This window comes from Indicator indicator, chromosome 16, assembly GCF_027791375.1.
Source record: "Indicator indicator isolate 239-I01 chromosome 16, UM_Iind_1.1, whole genome shotgun sequence".
Classification (NCBI taxonomy): domain Eukaryota; kingdom Metazoa; phylum Chordata; class Aves; order Piciformes; family Indicatoridae; genus Indicator; species Indicator indicator.
The window spans coordinates 7,556,926-7,575,653 of NC_072025.1; the positions used below are offsets into that span (position 1 = coordinate 7,556,926).

At 40.2% G+C, this 18,728-nt stretch overlaps 1 protein-coding gene across 1 annotated transcript in view; it reads left to right on the top strand.

Moving 5' to 3' along the window:
* Positions 1 to 857: 857 nt before the first annotated feature.
* The window catches only part of THSD4 (thrombospondin type 1 domain containing 4), a 226,809-nt gene continuing 208,938 nt past the window's right edge, over positions 858 to 18,728 (top strand). Inside the window, exons 1-3 of the mRNA XM_054388088.1 lie at positions 858 to 886; positions 4,800 to 4,869; positions 18,123 to 18,565. Coding sequence (XP_054244063.1) covers positions 858 to 886; positions 4,800 to 4,869; positions 18,123 to 18,565 — 542 coding nt within the window. The remainder of the gene's footprint in view (positions 887 to 4,799; positions 4,870 to 18,122; positions 18,566 to 18,728) is intronic.

Here is an 18,728-nt window from a genome sequence, read left to right on the forward strand (position 1 = left end):
TTGGTTGCAATCCATGTTAGATGTATATTCTTGGTTTTCAAGAAGTGATACAAAAGAATATTGCCTTGGTGTGTTTGGTAATTAAGAGTCAGATTGCACAAAGTGAGACACCTGTTTTGTTCAGCATTCAAAGTCTGTTACTAACTGAGAGGGATCTGTCTAACCCTATGGCTTTGTGTCGGTGCTGTGTATGTGGCCTGGCCAAATGTTTACATGAACATAGCTTTTTCTGAAACTGTACTAAAAGCTCAAATAATGTAAAGTCTTGCAGGAGATCTAGACTAAAAATTTGGAAGTGCTGACTGTCTTTTACAAAGTAACTTGTGTTGGGTTGACTCTGGCTGGATATACTGGGTGCCCACCAAAGCTGCTCCATCACTCTTCTCCTCAGCTGAACAGGGAAGAAGAGTATAATGAAAAGCTTGTGGGTTGAGACAAGGACAAGGGGAGATAATTCACCAGTTACTGTTGTGGGTAAAACTGTCACAACTTGGGGAAATTACTTTAATTTATCGCCAGTCAAATCAGGTTAGGATCCCTAGGACTCAAATCAAGATTTTGCATTCCATGGCCTTTCATAAAGACCTTCGTCACTTTTGAACTTCTATGCCTAAAAATGGGATGTGTCAAGCCTACTCAAGTTGCATGGACTGGATTTCCAGTTTGAATTGCTGCAAAATCCCAAGAATTCACGTAGAGATGACTAAGGTATCAAGTTTTGTAGGCATCCTGGAAAATACCAAATAAGCAGCGTTGAATGTTTTTCTCTTTCTGTAGGATTTGGGTGTGATTGGCGTTGTGCTGGTTCCACAGCGAGGAGTTATTTTTCACTTCAAGACATCTTGTGTTAAAGGATCATGGTAGACAGTTTAATAGTTTCTTTGAGGTAAGTGTTTCATTAAAACAGTTAAAATCTTACTTAATATGTTCTTATCGCATCGCGGTAAATACCAATTTGGTTGTCTCTTGCTTTGCTGTTATAAGTGTTTGTGTTGTAGAAGAATAAGTAAAAATCTTGTCCGAAGGCCAAATAATCAAGTACATGCATACCAGACATAGCATTCTTTGGTGATAGTGCAAAAAAAAGTTCTCAGTGTTTGTTTATGCATAGGGCATTTGTTAGTGTTTGCCAACATGATGGCATCTATTATTGGGTAGTTTCTTTTTTTCCCTTCTTGAGAAGGCTGTACAACTAGTTATTTGTCTTAAGTGATTGATTGTTTTAGTAGCTGTGCCGCACCTGATTCAGGGATTTATCTTACACATTCCTGAAACACTGTGCCAGTGGGCAAACATAGGGAAGACCTTATAAACAGCTTTTCTGACAAAGGAAACATTCAATTCTTTTCAAGCTGTCTGTCCGCTTTTGTAGTTGGGCAAGCAGATTCAGAGAAAACAGGCATCTGTGATGCTGCAAGAACAAAAGTTGACCTCCTGTGAGGAATAACAGCTGTATGTTTTTTTCACTTACATGAAGATAACCATCAGTAACACCTCTGATCTTCCTTCTTGTGAACTTCAGACATCAATCCTTGAATTGCAATTCTGGCACCCTCCTAATAGCCAGGGCAGTTTCCATGTCAAAATGTGTTCGTCACATATTATCTCAACACTGCCTGTGTTAACTTCTCTTCTGAGACTTCTCCACATATAGCTCCTCCTAATCTGTCCCAGTATTAGACTGTTTACAGACATTCATTTCAGGAAGATTAGACAACAGCCATACTGTGCTAGTCACTACTAATCACTTTTTTGCTCCTTTCTGAACAATCCACAGTTGGCCATGACAGCCCTTACAAAACACAACTACTAAGGGACAGAAACCATACAGAAATCAGTTTTGGTACCCTCCAGCTTCGTTCCTGTGGAGCTAACACTGCAATGACAGAGCACAAGTTCTGAGAAATGTTCCTAAATGGGGTGCTAAACAACAAATTTTTTTCTTGCTACTCCTGCAGTAGAGCTAATAATTCACCTTGCTCAGCACACCCATGCTTAAACAGAAATTGGTATTGCTGGTCAAAGAAAGTGGGCGTGTTTGCTCTTTGAAGCTGGACAGTTTAAAGGCTGACTTTGCCTTGAAGTAGGTACTTGGCTCCATATGATGCCATAACTGTGAGAGGATGACTTGTACCAGCACAGCTCTTACACAGAGGCCCGAATTAAATCAACTGCAATTGACCTGTACATATATTCTTTAAAAGTTTTTCTTTGTTTTGCAGAACACTTGTTCTTTTTGGCTATTCTGCACAGTAAGAATACCTGAAACAAATCCACTGAAACTGGAGAAGCCTGTTTTTGTAGCTTGGGAGGCCTAATGTTAGTCAAGCATGACAAATAAAAAGGTCTAGTACAGAGAAGTTAGCCAAAGCAAGCTACTGAGGGAAATAACATTAACAAAATTAAATTGCTGCACACCAATTGGAAGCCAGAGGCTTACCTAAGGATAGTTTAAGTATTCCTGGCAGATTTATTGTGCATTTGAAGGAGTAGGTTGATACCATTGTTTCTGAGAGATCCAATTGCAGATACAGAAGCAAACTTAAAAACTGGCTTCTTTGTCCTTAAGCACATACCTACAGATGGTGATTACAGTGCAACCTCATTAAAGAATGGTCAGGAAAAGCTTGGCACAGAGTAAGTACCTATATACTAAACGTTTGGATTTTAGAACTGAGAACTTTAATCTGGTAAGTAATTTGCTTTGAGGATTACAGTTCTCAGAACTCCCAACCTTGTGGATGATTTCAGAAGAATTTACTCATGGAAGTCTGTAGCCCTTCAGACTGATCAGAAAAATCCTGTATGTGGAAGATGAAAGCATTCATTTCCTTATGCAAAATTTGAACTTTCTTTCACATGCTCTGAAAGATAATAGGGAGCAGAAGCCATAAGGGAGCAGGGAGGAAGATTCTGAAAAGGAAATTAAATATAATTTGCAGAGGATGTAGACTGGACCTTCCAGAAACTGCACTCTTCCTGCTTAGAAGCTTGTCATATTTTCATTGAGAATAGCTAGGAGATCACTTGAGCCCTTGGAAAATGATATGACATCAGCTAAAGACAGCCTTGATACCATGATTTTGCAGTTTGGAGGTCTGAGTTCTATTTCTACCTTTGATTTCAGGTGTGAGTGGCAAATCAATATCTTCATTCATACCTTTGGCTTCCACCCACCACAGTCTTATTTGGCCTTGCTCTGAACTGCACATTTTGATTCTTACTGTGTTTTTTTTATAGTGCTTTGCACTGGGTCTGATTTCAGCCAGCACTGTATATTGCTTTATCAATAGGGATATCTTTGTGAAATGCAGTGTTTCCTTCTAAGGGACTTTTAAAGTGTTTTAATTATATTTTTTTGTTTTGTTTCTAAATTGAGATGGCAGTAGGGTAGTAATAACTTTTGCCTGCCTCTGAATGGTTTATTGCTTTGAGACAAAGTGGCGTAGACTATGGAGATGGGGTGATGATAGGCCATGTGCAATCGATACTTACCTAGTGATCCCTTTTGTAGCATGTTAGCAAGAAAAACACAGGAAACTCAGAAATATTCCCCCTAAGAGAAGAATATTTGTATTGATGGTTTAGTATAAAAAAACCTCTTTCTTTTTGGGAGGTCTGTCTTTGAAAATACCTGAAACAAGGAGAAATATTTAAAGGGTTACTGTGTAAGCAGCAAAGGAAGGAGCTGTGAGTAGGAAGCACAGCTGGATTTTGTCTGGTCCATTAGTCCACAGATGGATTTTGTGTCCAAATCCAGCAGATTTACTTCATTGAAATTTAGCAAATCATTAGCAACTTCCCCCTTCAATCTGCTCTTTGTTGATTGAAAAGTCAAATTCCTGGTAGAAATAATGATATCTTAATTCTACTTGTTGTATCTTTCTGTGTTTTCTGATGAAGGGGCTTGCTAGGAAGGGGCAAACCAGTCCCCAGTGTGAATTATAGCAAACTAACAAAAAGAAAAGGCTGAGGTAACTCAGCCTAACTTGTAGCGGGCTCCTAGGAGTCATTATGCTGGTGAGGCTTGACAGAAAACAGTTTGGGCTTGGTTCTCATTATGACTCCTTTTAGTTTGAAGATGTGGGAACTGGGGTGATACTTGGCTCTTATGCTGAGTCTCTGGTGAGCTGTGTCTGCTACTTTTCATCTTCTGTGCCCACTTGGTTATTCAGTTTCCACAAATGTTAGGCAGCTGGAGAAGAACCTATTTTCTGCAAAGTCATGGTGACTTTTTGCGTGTTTTTTGTGTGCTGGAAGTGGAGTTCATCTGTAAAATGAGGAGCCAGAGCTAGAACCAGACTTGTCCAAGTATAGGTGAATTCTTAAGAATGTTTGATAGTTTTGGAAAATGCTTGTCAGTTTCATACCAAATGTTGTGGTATTAAAATGTGCGTTGCCAAAAATATTTTAATTTAGACATAAAATTATCTGAAATACAATGGATTCTACTTGATGCACTTTTGCTTCAGAGATAGACAAATTTATGTATGTATCTGGTACTTGCTGTTGTGAAGAGAATGTCATAAGGCATTTCCCAGGGAGCTGTTGGAGTCACTATCCCTGAAAATGTTCAAGAAACATGTGGGCATGGCACTTACATAGAATGCTGGACTTGATCTTAAAGGTGTCTCCTGCTACAATTCTGTGATTAAGAATGTTTCATGAAGTTTAGTGAGCCTGTTTGGCTTAGCAATGGTTTTCAAGTCTCTGAGTTCTTAGATCCCTGTAATAGGTTGTAGATTTGTGGTTTGTATTAGTGGTAATTACATGTTTTGTTTCACTATTTGCTTTTTCAGACTTCTCAGTTCCCTAGCAGTGCTGGGATTTCAGTTTGTCATCCCACAGCCTTCAATTGAACACAGAAAGGTAAGCATTAGAAATATTCAGATTTTGTATACTTAAAGGTTAAGTGTAGAAAACATGAGGGAGAGCATAAAACAATGCAATCTAAATAAAGTTATGGGACTAATGTGCCCTTTGTTTTGTTTGGTTTTTTGTTTGTGTTTTTTAAATATATGTAAATTGTATGAGGTGCTGTAGATCACAAATATATCGATATTAGCTTACTCAAGTGTTGGAGCCTTTTAATCATGTAAGACAGAGGGGAAGAAGAGTTCATGTCAGTGAGAGCAGCATTCAAGTGATTAGCAGAAGCATGCAGTTGCTTCTCTTAAAGAGAGAGAGAGATGTCTGCAGCAGAAGTTGAACCCAATCCACACTCTGTTGCTAGATTTAAATTACTAGAGATCAGAGCCAGAAACTGCTGAACTTTGCTGTTGCACTCTTGTGGACACTTCACACGTGATAGATATTACAGGCTTGCAGCCTGCACACCTTCCATCCAGCTTAGCAGTAGTGAGGCTTTTATGCTGCAAAAACCTGCTCTGCAGGAAAGTGGTGGACAGTTTGAAGAGAAGCAGAGTGCTAAGGAGAAAGCATTTTTAAAAGGAGATAAAAGGCAAATTTGCAGTTTCCTTTTTATTTTTTTAATGTGCATATGCCACTGTCTTTACAGTAAAAAATTATTTGGACAGTAGCTCCATAGGTAAGGACTACAGACTTGAAGCTCACATCCTGAAGAACACAGTTGTCCTGTTCAACTCCTTGTGCAGCCTGTTTTTAAGACAAGTTAAATGAGATTAGTAATGATGCAGTTTGAAACTGGCATGGTCCAGCCTACAGCAGTTCTTAAGCTGCCCCAGTGCTCTGTTCTAAACCTGAGTGCAACATTGTATTTGTCCCTGTTTTAGATCTCTTCTATTGTCTTGTGCAATTGAGATGGTCCATACTGCTGCTGTTTTCAGTACTCTTGTCTAATTAGACATTCTTTTGTAAGATTCAGTGTGGAGAGATGCTTCAATCCATCTTGCAAATGGTCTTAAGGGAAAAAAATCTGCTAACCAAAATAGAGTAAGTTGGAGAAACAATTGCTTCATTCTGTGAAGCTCTGGAATTAATTTTGATAAGATCAGATTCTTTGTTTTCAGTTGAATGAGAAATACCATGAGTCTGGAGTGTCTTTTGTATTAAAGGGACTGAAGGCATGTCACTAAGGCACATGGTGACTACCTTGAAGCTGTTCTTTTTACTGAGAACGAGAGAAGCAAGAGTTTCCTAGTGACGACCTCTCATACAGGCTCCTAGGATGTCTGTCAGCTCTTACACTATGGGAGAGGATTCTATTCATGCCAAAGTGTTCAGACTAGAAGTATTTCTTAAACTTATCAGAAACCTTCACACTCACCTATCAGATTCAGAGAAGTGAGGCTGTCAGTAGCTCTGAAGGCGAGGTAAGTCATATTCCTGAATGTGAGTTCTCAGCTTGGTAGCTCTGGAAGTTGTTCCCATTCTTTTTCTGCAGTAGCCTGGACATATTTGCTGGCATCCCCAGGCAACAGCTCCTGTGTATTTCTGCACAGGTCTCCCTGCTGTTTGGCAGAGTTCCTTCTATGTGAGAGGAGATTGGTTTTGTGGGAAGAAAAGGAGAGGAGGAGGGAAGGATCTGAGAAGCAATATTAATAATGTAGTGAATAACAAAATTGGTCATAGAATCATAGTTTGGTTTAGAACGGACCTTTAAAAGCCATCCAGTTAAACCCCCCTGCAGTGAGCAGGGATATGCCCAACTGCACAGGTTGTTCAGAGCCCTGTCCAGCCTGACCTTGAATGATTCCAGGGATGGGGTTTCTACCTCCTGTCCAGGCAATTTGTGCCAGTTTTCCACCATCTTCACTGTAAAATTTTTCTTCCTTATATCTAGTCTGAATCTATCTTAGTTTAAAACCATCCCTCCTTGTTCTATTGCAACAGATCCTGCTAAAAAGTTTGTCCCAATCTTTTTTATATATATAGGCCCTCTTTAAGTATTGGAAGGTTGCAATGAAGTCTCCCCAGAGCCTTCTCTTCTCCAGGCTGAACAACCACAACTCTCACCCTGTTTTCATGGGAGAGATGCCCTAGTCCTCTGATTACCTTCATGGCCCTCCTCTGGACCTGGTCCAACAGGCGCATGTCTTTCCTTTGCTGGGGGATCCAGAGATTGACACAGTACTCCAGGTGAGGTCTCACCAGATCAGAGTAGAGGAGCAGAATCCCCTCCTGTAACTTCCTGGCTGTGCTGCTGTTGATGCAGCCTATGATATCATTTGCTTTCTGGGCTGTAATTATACATTTCTGGCTAATGTCCAGCTTTTCATCCATCAGTATCCCCACGTCATTCTCCACAGGGCTGCTCTCAATCACAGAATCACAGAATCAATAAGGTTGGAAAAGATCCTTATTATCAAGGATCATCAAAGTCCAACCTGTCACCCAAGACCTCATGACCACTAAACCATGTCACCAAGGGCCACGTCCAATCCCCTCTTGAACACCTCCAGGGATGGTGACTCCACCACCTCCCTGGGCAGCACATTCCAACATCTAACAATTCTCTCTGTGAAGAACTTTCTCCTCACCTCCAGCCTAAACTTCCCCTGGTGCAGCTTGAGACTGTGTCCTCTTGTTCTGGTGCTGGTTGCCTGGAAGAAGAGACCAACCCCCTCCTGGCTACAACCTCCCTTCAGGTAGTTGTAGACAGCAATGAGGTCACCCCTGAGCCTCCTCTTCTCCAGGCTAAACAGTCCCAGCTCCTTCAGCTTCTCCTCAAAGGGTTTGTGTTCGAGGCCTCTCACCAGCCTCGTTGCCCTTCTCTGGACATGTTCAAGGATCTCAATATCCTTCTTAAATTGAGGGGCCCAGAACTGGACACAGTACTCAAGGTGTGGCCTAACCAGTGCTGGGTATAGAGGCAGAATGACTTCCCTGCTCCTGCTGGCCACACTATGCCTGATGCAGGCCAGGATGCCACTGGCCTTCTTGGCCACCTGGGCCTACTGCTGTCTCATGTTCAGCTGTCTGTCAACCAGTACCCCCAGGTCCCTTTCTGTCTGGCTGCTCTCCAGCCACTCTGACCCCAGCCTGTGGTGCTGCATGGGGTTGTTGTGGCCAAAGTGCAGCACCCAGCACTTGGACTTGTTGAATGCCATCCTGTTGGACTCTGCCAATCTGTCCAGCCTGTCAAGCTCCCTCTGCAGAGCCCTTCTACCCTCTAACAGATCAACACCTGCTCCCAGCTTGGTGTCATCTGCAAATTTACTGATGATGGACTCAATCCCCTCATCCAGATCACCAATAAAGATATTGAACAGGATGGGGCCCAGCACTGATCCCTGGGGGACACCACTAGTGACAGGCTGCCAGCTGGATGTGGCACCATTCACCACCACTCTCTGGGCTCGGCCCTCCAGCCAGTTCCTAACCCAGCGCAGAGTGCTGCTGTCCAAGCCACAGGCTGCCAGCTTGGCCAGGAGTTTGCTGTGGGGGACAGTGTCAAAGGCCTTGCTGAAGTCCAGGTAGACTACATCCACAGCCTTTCCCACGTCCACCAGGCTGGTCACTGATCATAGAAGGAGATCAGGTTGGTGAGGCAGGACCTGCCCTTCCTAAATCCATGCTGGCTGGGCCTGATGCCTTGGCCATCCTTTTGGTGCACAGTGATTTCCCCCAAGAGGATCTGCTCCATAATTTTCCCTGGCACTGAGGTCAGGCTGACAGGCCTGTAGTTTACAGGTTCTTCTGTCCATCCCTTCTTGTGGATGGGCATCACATTGGCCAGTTTCCAGTCTTCTGGGACCTCTCCGGTGAGCCAGGACTGGTGGAAAATGATGGAGAGAGGCTTGGCCAGCTCATCTGCCAGCTCTCTCAGCACCCTAGGATGAATTCCATCAGGTCCCATGGACTTGTGAGTATCCAAGTGGCTCAGCAAATCCCGAACTAATTGCTCATGGAAGTCAGGGGTACTACACTGCTCCCTGACCCCATCTACCAATTCAGGAGGCCAGTTAACCTGATGTCCTCCTGCCTTACTGTTGAAAATTGAGGCAAAGAACCTCAGCCTTTTCCTCATCTTTAGGTACAATGTTTCCCTCCAGGTCCAATAAAGAGTGGAGGTTCTTCTTGCCCCTCTTTTTAGCATTAATATATTTATAAAAATGCTTTGTATTATCTTTCACAGCAGTGGCCAGTTTAAGTTCTAACTGGGCTTTTGCCTCTCTAATTTTTCTCCAACATGTTCTAACAACATCCTTAAACATATATTGATTTGCCTCCCCCCCTTTCCAAAGGTGATGCACCCTCTTTTTTTCCTTTAATTCCTTCAAGAGCTGTATCACATCATTCCCCAGCCTCTATTGGTACTGGGAGTTCTGTTAACTGCAAAGGATACAGCTGCCTAATACATCTGAACACATAGCAGGGTAAAATGTGAAATACAAAGCAAGTCTACCATATCCTTGAAACACTGGGGGAAATTGGAGTTAGACAAAGTAGTTAATATCTAAGCTTGGCTTCTGGCCAAGACACAAAGGCTAATTCCTAATACTTCTAAGGAGGACGTCTACCACAGCTGGTCACCACTATGCTTTTGTGTGTCCTGAGAAGCTGAAGCATGTAATGGAAGGCTGTGTTCTTCCTTGCAGTCCAGGTATGGTGAAGCTCTTGCCTTAAGGTTAACAGTGACTGAGATCTATAACTTGTCAGGACGTGCTGAGCTGGAACTCAGCTCTTGCTAACAGGCCTACTACAGAGTTACAGTGGTTCTGTCCTGCTGGGCTGTGTACACTAAACTGAATTTTATTAGAGAAGCTTAGTCATCACATCTGCCGTTGCAGTCATTGAAACTGGGAAAACAGAGACTTTCTTGGTAATGATGTTGCTATTCTAATTAAAATGATCTTTAGGAAACAGGAGAGGTGATTTAGTTCAATCCAAGACTTTCTTTAAAATAGCTTTTTAATGCAACAGAATATTTAGAACAACAGTTGAAAGACATTTCCTGCTATCTCTGAGTTGTTACTAATTCCCTGTCCTTGGTGTTGTCGATTAAAATGGTTAGAAAATAAAATTCTTATGTGTGGTAGAAGGAGTCAGCATAAAGATACATTTATTTAATGCAAATACAGTATTTGAAAAATCAAAGCCAGTGGTTTTGTTATTTTTAACCTCCTTTAACGTGCGACTCTGGTTTATTAATTTTAACAGTCAAAAATGCTGATTTCTTTAAGCTTGGAGCATGAGGGGCTTAAAACTTGTTCTGTGTTGCTCTGGGAAAAAAATGAAGAGTTCTTTGTTCCAGCTGGATTCCAGAGCAGGTGAATTTACAAGGTCATAGATAAGCTTCTCATCTTCCTTCAGAGCAGAATTGCCTGCCAGTTCTGTTCCAGGATTTTGATCAGTGATGATAAAGATGAGAGGCATTTTGGATTCACAGATGAGTTTCTTCTGTTAGGAAATGTTGCCTTCCGACAGCTTCTCTCTCTGCTTCGAGAGTGGATGACTCACTGAGAGAACTTGAGAGGTGTTCTGTCAATTACTGAATAAATAAAATCCATGTTTCCACCACATGTGGATCCCAAAGAAATTTTCTAAATGTGGAAATATGATAGAATGGCAACACCTTTGTCACAGCTGAAGATGATTGACCTGGAAAAGGCCAAGAGTAGTACAAGCTGAGTGACATAGACACAGATGATAGATGACGAATTAGTTTATTAAAATAAAGAAGCCTTATTTATGATATAGGGATGCTTATAATCTTTACCCTAATGTAAACGAGAAACAATCCTACTGCAGATAAGGAGTGACTATATAGAACTGCTAGAAGTCAGGTCAGGAGCAAGCTGTCTATTTACTTGGAAGTACTTAATGATCACACACCAAAAAAAATAAAAAAACCCCTCTGCCTTAAAATACAAGCTTCACAAAGCACAGTGGAGGTGGTCTTGGTGTGAAAAAGCTTCAAGCTTTGTTGGCACAAAAACTCTTCTGAACTTTTTTTTCAGGGCTGTTTACTTTCTAGACTATTTAAATAATGTTAAACCTTCCTCAGATGTGGTCAAATTTGGTTGAAGGGGCAGTTAAGTTTTCCAGGCATTGTAACTCCCTTCACTGATTTGTGAATACAAAGGTCTTCTATTTCCAGACTTTTTAGCCTTTAATCTTCACAGGCACAGATGTTCAGACAGAGTTTTTATACAGGGGACAGAAACTCAAATAATTTAAGCTGGTAATATTTACACTTACCATGTACTGTAAAATTCAAACGCTTTACTACATCTTTGATTAAAGGCTTCCAAAATGCACTGAAGGATTAAAATAGCAGAACAGAACATACTAGCCAGGCAGACATGTACACATTGTGTCATGAAGTTTTGTTTGGCTTTTGCTTCATTTTTCTTACAGCCTTGAGTGATCTGAGAAGTTGTTATCTGCAATTTTTAGGGCTTTTCAGTAATTCTTTTCTTTTTTTTAAATCAAATGACCAGTGTTCCATATGTTTCTTGTAAAAGGGATAAAAAATGTAGTTGTTGCAAATGAATATCTATAAAATGGATTGCAAGGGCTTTTGCTGTTGGGAAGTTGTCGTGGCTATTTAGGTGTGGCCTTTATTGGAAATCAGCTCAGCTAATACTGGAATAATATTCCTTTAAGGTTGGTAAAAGAATTAAACCAGTTCCATAGATTTGTTGACAACACTGGCAGGGAAATATGATGATGTTACACTTGAACAGGCTCTAAAAGTAAACTGTTCCTCAGTTCACTTTTAGGATATCAGGTAATGACAGGACTAAGGGAAATGGAACAAAGCTGGAAGTGGGTAGATTGAGGCTGGACTTAAGGAAGAAGTTCTTCACCGTGAGAGTGGTGAGACCCTGGAATGGGTTGCCCAGGGAGGTGATTGAGGCCCCATTCCTGTAGGTGTTTAAGGCCAGGCTGGGTGAGGCTCTGGCCAGCCTGGTCTAGTGTGAGGTGTCCCTGCCCATGGCAGGGGAGTTGGAACTAGATGATCCTTGTGGTCTCTTCCAACCCTGACTGATTCTATGATTCATTCAAAATTTGGCATCCTCTGCTTTGAACCGCAGTTCAGTTCTGGTTTCTGAGAGCTTGTAAGTTTCTGTGAGTTTTGTTTTAGTACTTTGGAAATTATAGATATGCAAAGACTACCTCTTACATTGTGGGACTGATCAATAATATAACAAGAATGTTCATGAGGAATACTGTGTTCATCTCGTCCCAAGTATGACATGTGCATTTTTAATAATAACAGTATTCTACTGGCTTTTTGGATCCAGAAAAAATAATTACAGGATAATATGTTAGAAATTAAATCTGTGAAGTATAACATCATTGTATCTAAACAGAAATCAAATCAGAAATGCCTAATTTAGATATCTCCAGATTTCAAGCCTGCTATTGTCTTGTATCCCATATCAGTTTTGAATTTGGACTGCTATAACTTACTCAGTATCTGCAAGGCATAGTAACATTGGCTGTGGCTATAGATGCTTACTTAATTATGCAGCTGGTTAAAAGCTATATGCTGTCACCATTATAATCGTTATTACTGTGGAAGTCCATCATTATTTCACAATTGGAATACTGTATGTGGCACTGGTCACCCATATCAAAATGTAAGAGTGGAAAAGGTGCTGAGAACCAAGAGAGTTCAAACTCGAGCTCGTTTCTGTAGAAAAAGAGACTGAACAGACTAGGAGTTCTGAATTTTAGAGAGAGATCCTGGAATTTGATTGTCTTATATCAAATCAGACACATAGTATGGTGAAGTTGAATAAAAAATGATCATTATTCATTAATCATAATGAAAAAAATTGGGACACAGGGTGAAGCTGTCAGGCTGCAGATTTAACCAGAAGAAAAGGAAGCACTTATTCAATGTAAGAAGTACCATCTTTTGGAAGCCAAGATTGGAAACGTTCTAGAAAAGGGATCAGTTGTATCAATGGAGATTAAGTCTGGTAGTGAGTATGAATAACAATTTGGCTATGGTGATTAGCTGAAGAAGGTCCTAAAATTGCTCATTAACTGGAAGTAGAGGGTCTGTGGATGTCTCTGAAGGTATCCTAATTTTTATACTGTTCTCTAAACCTTTGCTTCTTCCACGCGAGAAGCATAATACTGGGTTAAGTGGGCCTCTAATTTATCTACGTATTTTTCTGCTTTCCGAGACAGTTGATTTGTGTGTAAGCTAAATAGGATGAAATGTCCTACAGTATTTGAAATCAGTGTTTGTCAGTGCGTTGACAGTCATTGTCTTCATGTGTAGCATTGTTACATTTGAAATATTTGTGGCTTTCAGTTCAAGTGAAACTTCCTCTTCAGGAACATTCTTGCATAGTATAGTTTCGACAACTTGTGCTGGAATCTTGAAATGCAGGTCTTATTTCTAAATTCTGACAGAGGTGCTACTAGAAATGTGCATTGTGTTTGGATAGTTTGTGCACCTCTGTTTTTAGCTGGAATTTTTTCTTTGGGATCAGGGTGACTGCTGAATTATATGAATTAAAGACATGCAATCTATGTCAGCCTACTGGTAGTATGTTTAATTCAGTAAGATCTAAGGTCATAACATAGTAAAAGTGAGGAAAGACCCAATGCTTGTCATAAGCATAAAGCTACAGGAATGACAGCTGGTGCATTAGGCAGTGTTTTTATGGAGCATGTCTGCCTAAATGCTACCAAACTTGTTTAAATTCTATAGAGTAAATTTCTGAAATCCTGAATTTTGGAAGTAAGCAAGTAAAAAAGGTATAGTTAGATAATTTATTTATTTTTCTATCTTTTTTTTCCCCCCAGGACATAAAAAGTGGACGTAATGTAATGTTTTATATGCAGAACAAAACAACTGCCTAGTTATCATTTAAGTCTGTGGGAGTTGTCCACAGTTTGTTGGAGAGAAGATTTTGGTGATATGTTTTAAATGATATTTCTGACCTTGATTAGTTAACTGAAGGAAGCAAATGAGCTAAGTATTGCTAAGACCTAGGGCAAAGAAAGGAAAACAATGAAACTAGAATTTGTTTCCTTGTCTGCCATGTGGAAAAAAAACCCCTTCCTCTTGTGTGTTAACTTCTACTGTCTTAATAAGTTTATTAGCTTGCTCTGTTTAATATTCAGAACCAGTAAGTCAAATCACAAGTATTACCTTACAGATCTTGTACAACAAACATTTATAAAAAAACAAACCCCAAAGAAACAGGAAGGAAACCCCCCCAAACACTAAGAAACACAGAGATTCTAAGTACGTTTTAGAAAGATAAAACACAAAATCGAAATTACATTGTTCCATAGACTGCCGACTGCCTGCCTGCCTGCAGTGGTATTTTCATTAAGATTAGGTAGAATTCTCTTACCTGCACCTGAAGCAGGCTTTGGTGCTAGTATTGATGTTTTTTCCCTTATATTATTTCTAAAGAAATGATCCCAAAATTGAGCAGTGGAGCTTCTAGCAGGTTCTGATTAAATCAGATAATTTGTACTTCTTTCCTGAAGATTTAGTCTTTATATGCTATTTACACACTGACCTCATATATTTATTCCTTATACAATATTTTTTTTAAACTGCAACACCACAACAAAAAACCTCAAACCCAACCAACAAAGCAAAACAAACACAAACCACAACAGACTGTTTTAGAAACTGTGCTTAATTTGAAAAAGACAACTACAGGAGAAAACCTGAATGTAATGCAGCTCCTCTTTACAAAACCAGCAAACTAACAAAATACAAGGAAACTGTGAAAAAACAGGAAGGGATGCAGAGTGCTAACATACAAATGCAGAAGAGTGACCCTGTAACTACCCTTGGTGCATAACAGTCATTATGAAGAAGATTTCTGAGGTAAAGATTCATTGATAGCAACATCCTAGGAGTTAGTGCCTTTTTAGAAATTGCAAGCACTTGCACACCTGAAAGCTTGTGTTATTTTCTTTACAATTATTTACAGCTATACCTAGTGCAAACCTTGTCTTGCCAAATAACTGAAAAATGTAGGAAAGGGTTAGAATTACAGATTGAAATTAAGGGGAAAAATAGATTGTATTTGTAGGGAAAAATACTCGGCGATTAACTTGCAGTAAAGACAATTATTTTTGAGGGCTCATTTATAGTTAGAATTAATATTCCTAGGTCACCTAGAGAAGGAAGCAACTATGAACTATGGGAAGGTAGATGAAATGGGTTAGTTGCTCTCTCTCTTGTGCAGGCTGTGATTCCATTAAAGAAATTACTTTCTTAACTTGGCAAGGAAAATTCAGTATGCATTTCAGTGCAGACTCAGACTCTTCCCTTTAGCTTTTTATGGGTAATTTTTGAAGGGAGAGGAGGAGGGGTCTAGTGTCAGGAATTTCTGAATATATGATATTTCTGAGATGCTCTGGGATACTTCAGCTGTCTCCTGTCATTTCTTGGCTGTATCCTGGGGCAATGGTAGAGCTCATTACTGGCTACAAAGTAACTTGGAATTCAGACCACTGAACGATGGGAAGTGACCTGTGAGTTCTGTAGTTCAGCTCCTCTGCCTCGGGGAAGGTGCAGTTATACTTTGGCTGTTTCTGGCAGAGGTTGGGGACAGGACTCTCTGGTGCTGGGATCTCCTCGGGCAATCTGTTCCCGTGTTTTGTTTACCTCTCTGCTAAGAGTTTTCCCTACCAACTAATTTGCATAATCTCTGCTTAAATTTGAATCCATAATTCCTTCCGTGTTAGCTATATAGACATGGAGAACAGTTTGCTGCAAAGAGAAAAGAACAGCTCTTTGTATGTGTTTATGTAAACTGTTCAGAAGACTCGTTATTGCCCGCTGTGTTTTCCGTTCCTTAAGCTAAGCAGCTTCAGTTTATACTGTCTTTCATCCTAGGCTTCACTGAGTAGATTATGGCATTAAATCACATGCCATCTTCTATAAAGATTTCTTCGTAGCCCCCATCTTTCACAAAGTAAGAAAACAGAGACCTTAATTAAAAATAAAAGTGCATTACCTGATTTTTTTTACTGAAAATTCCCATCTCGGAATGTTGTCATCTTATGACTGCGTAGTACTGATGTATTTGTTCATCAGTGTAAGATTTTTTTTTTAAATGTTTCTTTTTGGTTAGTTTTATTACATTCTTACTTAACTAGCTAGATTAAACCTTTTTTTGGTGCTGTGTCTAGAACTCTTTTGCTATAAGATTAAGGAATGTGAAATTACTTTACATTGCCTTCAGTCATTTGAAGTATCATTTTATCTGAAACAATTCTTGCTGCAAAGAAATTTGGCTGCCAGAAAGTTCTCTCTGCAACAGGTCAACACTTGTGACTATTATATCAGTTTCTATTTCTGCATAGTGAAGTATTTCTTGTATTAGTGTTGAGTTGCTTGCGGACTAAAAATTTTAGTTGTTGCTTGGCTGTCTTTGGCTTCTAAAACAATAGTGTACTGAACCATCACAAAAATTGTATAGCCCAGACAAGTGAAGACCAATTTGCCTGATAAAAAAGGGCTATTAGTTTTATAATAAGTAAATTTTACTGAAAACCAGAGTCAGACCTCAAGAGTGTCTCTGTGTGAAACTGTTATTGTTATATATTTGTGTTATAGCTACATTAACGTGTAGTGTAAGTATGAGCAGTGAATTTTCATTTAAAAAATCATAAACTGAAAAACAGCTTTAGTTGTGAAATTGGGAGCCATTGGTTTTCCATTATTGGATATGAAAGCAAATGTAATAGCCAGAAACCAAGATCTTGTTGCACATTCTTTGTAATTTAGACATTGTGCTGCATTAGATTGTACAGGCTATTGCATTTGTAAGGCCTTTGGCAAACGGGGTACCAATAGAAAAAAGGCATTAAATACAGAGAGACATCTGCTCCTGTTTTCAAATAACACTAGAGAAATTAATAACATGTCATACTAACGCAGATGCTTTTTATTATTCACAAGTTGTAATTAAATGCATTTTTCCCTGTGTTTGGTGATGAAAGCAACCTCAGAGGGGCAAAATATTTCAGATTATGCAGGCCACAACTGAGTATTGCACAGCAGCACCACAAACCTTCTGCTGGCTTGGCTTTTCATATTGTAATGGTGTATTCAACCCCTGCTTGCAAACCACGTTCCACCAAAGCCTGCCATGTTTATAGCTAGCTGATCAGTAATGTATGTACGCTGGCTTGCATAGTTTGTGGCTCAGTTAAAGCCTGGTGCAAGTTATCTGTGACTAGCGGCAAAGTGTGTAGATGTTAGTCTTTTGCTTTTAGGCAATAATGTTTGAGGCAAAATTCTTAATGCAATTTATGTGTTTAGAAGGTCATCCTTTGAAGGGAGGAGAAGTGACATACAGACAGATAAGGCTCTTTCCAAAGCTCATTTTGAGATAGCAACAGCCTTGAATAGGTCTGGAGAGGTAAGGCAAGTATTTGTTTGTGGACAGTGCCTTTTTTGTCTCCTAATTGAATTGATATGTGTGTATTCTTGTTGGTACAAAGATTATTCAGAATATAAATAAACTGTTAAAGAATGCTCATCTAAAATAATGTCCTGCATATTAGTAATTGTGAGAATCAGACACTGGAAGCCTGCTTTGAAAACTTGTGATTCAGCCAGCTGGCCAAGGGACGTAACAGGAAGACTATGCATTTAACAAAAATTGATCTAATTTCTGTGTGAGAAAGTTGAGCAGTCAGCCCAATGCCTAACACTGATTATATCTAGCACCAGGAAAGGGTCCACAGGGAGGTGGGTGTTTGTAACTTCTAGGCTGTGCTGATACCTTGCCAACCATAAGGTCGGGATATTTAAATATTTGGCTGCAGTTTGAGGGGTTAACTCTCCCTAGAGTAACGATACCTACACTTCCTAATCCATCCTTCTTCCTTCTCTCTCCTCGAGGTTCTTCTTTATTTTACTTTCTATGTGCTGCTGAACAGCAAGTATGGGCCAAGTAACACTGAAGACCAAAAATTTGCCCTGTCTTTATTGAATTTGATGAGGATTTCAGTGACTGCAGGATTGTGCTGGTCATCGTGAATAGCTCCTTTCCTTCAAGCATTAATATGAAGGATGAGGGGAAAAATGGTAATATAAGAATTAAATATACTGGCACAATAGGGAGCTGTTCGACAGGGCTTGCTCTGTCATTTAGTTTTACTTGTGAACGGTGTAAAAAACAATATATTAGTGCTCTCCTCATGTTACAGTGTGACTTCGTGTTCCTAAAGTCAATCTTTTGTGTCTACAGGTTCCTCAGAGGATAGAAGACCAAAGGGATGCATCTGAGGATAAGGGTTCAGGAATCCCAGGCATGTGGGGAAGTTGGGGCCCCTGGTCTGCCTGCTCTCGGAGCTGCAGTGGGGGTGTGATGGAGCAAACACGGCCCTGTCTTCCAGCCTATTACCGTGAGAGGGGCTACCGCAGGCCTGGGCGACAATACCCAGCCTCTGAGAGAGCTCCTGCTCATCAGAATTCCCACCACCACGAGGACTCGCTGGCTGCTTATCCTGGCCATGTCATTTCTGCCATCCGTACATCTGTGCCCCTTCACAGGAATGAAGAGCAGCTTTGGCCTGGCCCTTGGACCTCGGCTTTTTTGGAAGGCCACAATAACAGCCATCTGAGCAGAGCAGCACTGAGAGGCAGCAGGCATTCACAGTCCCAGAGGCAGAATGCCAAGCCAGAAAAGAGGTATGTGTCTATGCACACATTTTATTCTTGCTATGAATGATGTATTTTAAGAAAGATGTTTGACGATTAAAGTTGATATTTTTGAATGCTTATGGTAAAGTTCTTTAAGATGAAGAGTGAGTTTACAATTCTGTGGAAGGCTACCCTCCCTGTTGACTACTTA